The 6,000-nt window shown below is 40.3% G+C and overlaps 1 protein-coding gene across 8 annotated transcripts in view; it reads left to right on the top strand.

Moving 5' to 3' along the window:
* Positions 1-218: 218 nt before the first annotated feature.
* LOC126589591 (BEACH domain-containing protein A2-like) overlaps positions 219-6,000 on the top strand; it is a 27,486-nt gene continuing 21,704 nt past the window's right edge. The window contains exons 1-7 of one of the 8 annotated variants that reach the window (XM_050254930.1): positions 219-372; positions 480-611; positions 1,629-1,805; positions 2,010-2,086; positions 2,206-2,350; positions 2,459-2,524; positions 2,809-2,891. In XM_050254930.1, coding sequence (XP_050110887.1) covers positions 526-611; positions 1,629-1,805; positions 2,010-2,086; positions 2,206-2,350; positions 2,459-2,524; position 2,809 — 552 coding nt within the window. In that variant the 5' untranslated portion in view covers positions 219-372; positions 480-525 and the 3' untranslated portion in view covers positions 2,810-2,891. Of the gene's footprint in view, positions 373-479; positions 2,525-2,808; positions 2,924-3,139; positions 3,445-6,000 lie in introns of those variants that run through there. The other 7 variants (XM_050254941.1, XM_050254938.1, XR_007611868.1 and 4 more) reach the window with 7 other exon arrangements.

Below are 6,000 nucleotides of genomic sequence, written 5' to 3'. Positions count from 1 at the left end.
TCGCACTCACAAATATAAAAAAATATCACAAGATTGGAATCCTGAATGACAAGGCACAAGTATACAGTCATTCATAGAAATGGCAAAGGGAGTTGGTCACCATGGAAAATGAAACGTCAGCAATATCTTTAAAAAAAAATTTAAAAAAAATTGATCGGTTGATTTTGTGGGTTGGCACAGAGGGTCAGAGACAGAGCGATCATTACAGCCCCCTATGCTAATGCTATGCGGCGCGCTGAAACATGAAGGCCTTAGGATGGGACCCACCTGTAATCCCCACGGAAAGCTTGTGCCAGTCCGTACAGGTATATGACTTGTGCTCGTCGGCCATGGAGGAGCCACCGTCGGCCACCGCCACGAAACCACCGTCGAGTACGTTTCATTATTTTCTCCCCTCTCTCTCTACCTCTCTCAATTCTGTGAAGTTGTCTGTACAATTTGACCTGATTTGGTTCGTTCGTTCGTTCGTTGTTGAGTAGCAGAAGAGGACTAAGGCTCACACTCAGACTCAGAGCACTGAGGACCATGAGAAACGAGGTCGACCTGCCGATCGGTGACTTCGAAGAAACGAGGTCGACCTGCGCTGGACCTTCCGCCGCAGAAACTCGCCGGTATCTCACCTTGATTGGTACTTCAATTCCCGAACTAATTACGATCGAATAACCATATTGGAAACGCCATTAGAAATTATCCACTAGTTATTAAATAGTTGAGTTGGTTGGTTTGTAATTTCCTTTATGCTTGAGTGCTAGACTGACAAACCTCATTTATTTTCCTCTTGTTCTGCTTCTAAGAGTGCTTCGGGGATACTGTGTTTGCAAAATGCAAGTGTTAGTATCAGCTTTCTATTTAGTTTATTTTCTCTTAAGCTGGTGTTTAGTATTTTGCACTATGCTTTTGCTTTTCGATGATGAGAATCCATTGATTGAGCTTACTGATGATGAAGAGGAGGATGCAACAAACTTGGTACGATACCAATTCCTTGTGCATCTGTTAAAAAGGCTGTAGCCTGTAGGGGAGAGGATTGTTCCCGCCACTGATAATCGAAAGCCATACTTTGTAAATCATAGCAAAAATGTTGTGTTATCTTTGTCTTGCTTGGTATTTGTCCATGTTAGTCAAAGCATGCTTTCCTTCAAGTTTACTGTCCTGTTTATAGTGTCTTTTTTCCTGCCACAACTCTGCGTGTTGATTTATGTTGGTTTGGATGAAAATGTACAAAAGAGGACGCGATTCTGAATTTGCCAGGAAGTATTTGAACACAACAGACGAGATATAACTCTTGCCATCATGAAGAATTACCCGTTACTTCTATGTAAGTTCATGGATGACAAAACAGAAGTACCATCACTTATTGAATATATCGTGCGTATGAATCCTGAGCTACGTTCACTCCACTTGAGTGTCCCTGTGTCACTGAAAAGTGAAAACTTGTTTTTCCTTCCAATTACCAAAATCTGTTGTCATGTCAAGTTTGTTAACTGCTCTACAAGTTCTAGCTTCTGGGGTAGAATTTCTTAATTTCACCAGATTAGGATACCTCTTTGGTTGTGACGGACTTGAGTGATTTTTTTGTCCTTCATTCGTACCCTACGCTGTCCATGCTTGTTTCCTTTTTCTGTTTGCAGCATATTGATAAACACTCTCTCCTTGATTCGGGGATATTGTGCTGTCTCATTCATATTCTCAATGCTCATCTGGATCCTGATGAAGCCAATCAAAAGCAAAAGGCTACTGATCGTGATGAACCATTTCCAACTGAGAAAGATTATGACGGTGATGCAGGTCAGGTCCGTCGGCTTGAGGTAGCTTTTACTTAATGGTACATAAAACTACACATGTTTGTTACACATTGAGATATGAAGTCTGATTTTGAAAACACAGTAGGCTTAATAGCTGTTACGTTGTGTTTGGTATAAGTAGAACCTTGTAGCATTTTGAAGCGTGACATTTTTTGAACATGCCAGGATTTGTTGTTATTCTAACATCTGTCTTTTTCCCTGTTTGAGGTGTATATTTAACATATTTGAACTACAGCCAGTAGTAGCACGTGGCATTTTTTTCATACTGAACTTAATCTTTGCTTGTACGTTACTGTGCTCTTGTATTTGTTAGGTTATCGGTTCATGGTATGTTTTTAACCTTCTTTTTGTTTCTAACCTATAATTATGCGGGTACATGGGATTGCTGTGCATATTATGAAAGCACTGGCAAACCATCCTTTGGCAGCACAAAGTTTGATTGAGGATGATTCTCTTCAGTTGCTCGTTCAGATGGTTGCGAATGGCTCTTTGACAGTCTTCTCTCGACATAAGGAGAGCCCGGTTCTGCTGCACAGCCTTCCCTATTTGTAAAGACATAGTTGGATAGCAACATTTTCCAGAGTCATAATCTTAAATTAGGTTTTAGAACCCGTAATTCGGATTTTGTTTGTGCTAAGTTGTGGTTATCTTTCCAGATTCTTGTTCTTCTCTTGGTCAATGACAACAGGAGCACAGCAAAATATATTTGCAAACATCATCTGGTACGGTAATATATTATTTGCGTGCACTTCATTGACAATGGTTAAATCCTAAATATACTAATTATGACTGCTCAACTGACCTGCATACCGCACATATACACTCTAATGTTGGATAAGCATATAGTTTTATTATCTATCAGCAACATAAGCTAGCCAATGATGACTACACAGGCTATGCTGACTGTTTTAGTATGTGTATTTTCAAATCATGGCGTTATCCATGCTTTTCTTGTTATTGTTTTAAAATTATTCTCACATTATGATTTTATGTTTCCTCTGTGCAGATCAAAGCTCTTTTAATGGCTGTCAAAGATTTCAATCCTGATTGCGGTGATTCTACATATACCATGGGCATCATGGATTTGCTGCTTGTATGCGTGGAAGTATCATATAGACCTGGTAATTGTTTCATCGGCCTTCCTTCTTTTCGTTGAACTAAACATCTATTCCTTGTGCTGTGTTATTTTAATGTGATTTTCTGCAGCCTTAGTATGTCTTGGTTCTGATATGATAACATTTTTAGCCGGTAGAAGCTGGTGGTGTCTGGCTTAGGGAGGATATACGTAATGCCGAACATTGAAAAGCTCTTTCATACATGTTTCTGAAAGGTACCAAACGTTAGTTTCTCATTTGTAGCATCCAACATCATAGAAAAGAATGAAGGGGGCAGGGAAATGGAAAATGGGAGAGAATCCATTTATTTGATCCCAGTGGGAGAGAATTCATTAGGATATGTTCTGTTTCCTTTTTCGTTACTTTCCATTCATTAGGAGATGTGCTTGGCTGGTAAAAGAACTGGTTCTACTGTATGCTCCTCTCTTTTACCAGCTTCTATTGAACGCTTGGTACCTTTCAGAACATATATGTAAGAGTTTTTCTTTGTTAAGTAGTTAGCTCTCATGGTTTCATCCTTTCATCAGGTACATTTCTTTTACTTTATGCCTGTGAACCCTTATTTCGATTGAATGTTACTTCTTCCTCCAAAATAAAATAGAAAATAGAGGTCTTATTTTTCCTTGAAATTTACGTTTTCAGAGGACGTGATTGTGGAATATAGGAACCTTAACGGGAAAATCTATGGAAGTAGTGGAAGTTATGGTGAGGAGAAGGATAAATATTATGTGCCTACAAGAAACTAAGTGGGTTGGTAGTAAGGCAAAGGATCTAGAAAACCTAGGGTTTAAACTTTGGTATTCGGGCACAAATAGAACGAGAAACGGTGTTGGCATCATCGTGGACAAGACCTTGGTACAAGATGTTGTAGATGTCAAGAGGGTAGGAGATAGAATCATGGCAATCAAGATTGTAATAGGACAAGAACTTATCAATGTGATTAGTGCGTACGCACCTCAAGTAGGGTTGGATACGAGTTCGAAGGAGAAATTTTGGGAAGATCTTGGAGACTTGGTGCAAGGAATTGCTCAGACGGAGAAGTTATTTATAGGAGGAGATTTAAATGGACACGTGGGCAGGGAGACAGGCAACTATGGAGGTTTTCATGGTGGCCATGGTTTTGGGGAGAGAAACGAGGATGGGGAAGCTATCTTGGATTTTGCAATGGCATATGATCTCTTCTTAGCCAACACCTTCTTTAAGAAGAGAGAAGAACATGTGATCACCTACAAGAGTGGGTCGTCAAAAACACAAATAGATTTTCTTCTAATGAGGAAAGGGGATCGTATAACTTGTAAGGATTGCAAAGTTATACCAGGAGAGAGCGTGGCTAATCAACATCGCTTGTTGGTGATGGATGTACATATCAAAAGAGTAAGACAAAAGAACAAGACTTGGAAGTGCCCAAGGACTAGATGGTGGAATCTAAAAGAAGAAAAACAAGCCATTTTCAAAGAGAAGGTAATCACCCAATGTGTGTGGGATAGAGAGGGGGAAGCTAGCCAAATGTGGGATTCCATGGCTAGTTGTATCCGAAAAGTAGCAAAAGAGGTATTAGGAGAGTCCAAGGGCTTTGCCCCACACCAAAAGGAATCTTGGTGGTGGAATGAGGAGGTACAAACAAAGGTGAAGGCTAAGAAGGAATGTTGTAAAGCCTTATACAAGGAGAGGACTGATGAAAATGGTGAAAGGTATAGAAAAGCGAAGCAAGAGGCGAAGAAAGCTGTCAGAGAAGCTAAGTTAGCGGCTTACGACGATATGTATAAACGACTAGATACCAAAGAAGGAGAGTTGGATATCTATAAACTATCTAGAGCAAGGGAAAAGAAGACAAGGGACCTAAACCAAGTGAGGTGCATCAAGGATGAGGATGGAAATGTTCTTGCTACAGAGAACGCGGTTAAAGACAGATGGAGAGGTTATTTTCATAATCTTTTCAATGAAGGACATGAAATGAGTGCTTCTTTAGGGGAGTTGAGTAACTCAGAAGAGTGTAGAAACTACTCTTTTTATCGTCGAATCCGGAAGGAAGAAGTGGTTGTAGCTTTGAAGAAGATGAAGCATAAAAAAGCAATAGGCCCAGACGATATACCAATCGAAGTGTGGAAACTTTTGGGAGAGACAGGTATAACATGGCTCACTGACCTTTTCAATAGGATTTTGAAAACGAAGAAGATGCCAAATGAGTGGCGAATGAGCACTTTGGTGCCTATCTACAAGAATAAGGGCGACGTACAAAATTGCATGAACTATAGGGGTATTAAGCTAATGAGTCATACAATGAAGCTCTGGGAGAGAGTCATTGAGCATAGATTGAGGCAAGAGACACGGGTTTCGGACAACCAATTCGGGTTCATGCCAGGGCGCTCAACCATGGAGGCAATCTATCTCTTACGAAGATTGATGGAAAGATATAGAGATGGGAAAAAGGATTTACACATGGTCTTTATAGATTTGGAAAAAGCGTATGATAGGGTCCCAAGAGACATTCTTTGGAGGATTTTAGAGAAGAAAGGAGTACGAGTAGCATATATCCAAGCTATAAAGGATATGTATGAAGAAGCAAAGACTGCCGTAAGAACTCATGAAGGACAAACCGAAAGCTTTCCCATAACTGTAGGATTACATCAAGGCTCATCCTTAAGTCCTTACCTTTTTGCGTTGGTAATGGATGAGTTAACACGACATATTCAAGATGATATTCCTTGGTGTATGCTTTTCGCAGACGATATAGTGTTGATAGATGAAACTCAGGAAGGGGTAAATGCAAAGCTTAACCTTTGGAGAGAAGTGTTGGAATCTAAAGGTCTTCGCCTAAGCCGATCAAAGACAGAATATATGGAGTGCAAGTTCAGTGCAAATGGAGGCCAAAACGAGTTAGGGGTGAGGATCGGAGATCAAGAAATACCAAAGAGCAACCGTTTTCGTTACCTAGGATCTATCTTGCAAAAGAACGGAGAATTAGATGGAGATCTCAACCATAGAATACAAGCTGGATGGATGAAGTGGAAGAGTGCATCCGGCGTGTTGTGTGACCGCCGTATGCCACTGAAGCTCAAGGGAAAATTTTATAGGACGGCAAT

The sequence above is a fragment of the Malus sylvestris genome, chromosome 11 (assembly GCF_916048215.2).
Source record: "Malus sylvestris chromosome 11, drMalSylv7.2, whole genome shotgun sequence".
In the NCBI taxonomy this organism is placed as follows: Eukaryota; Viridiplantae; Streptophyta; class Magnoliopsida; order Rosales; family Rosaceae; genus Malus; species Malus sylvestris.
The sequence above is the reverse complement of the archived record's forward strand: the minus strand, read 5'-3'. Positions and strand labels throughout refer to the sequence as shown.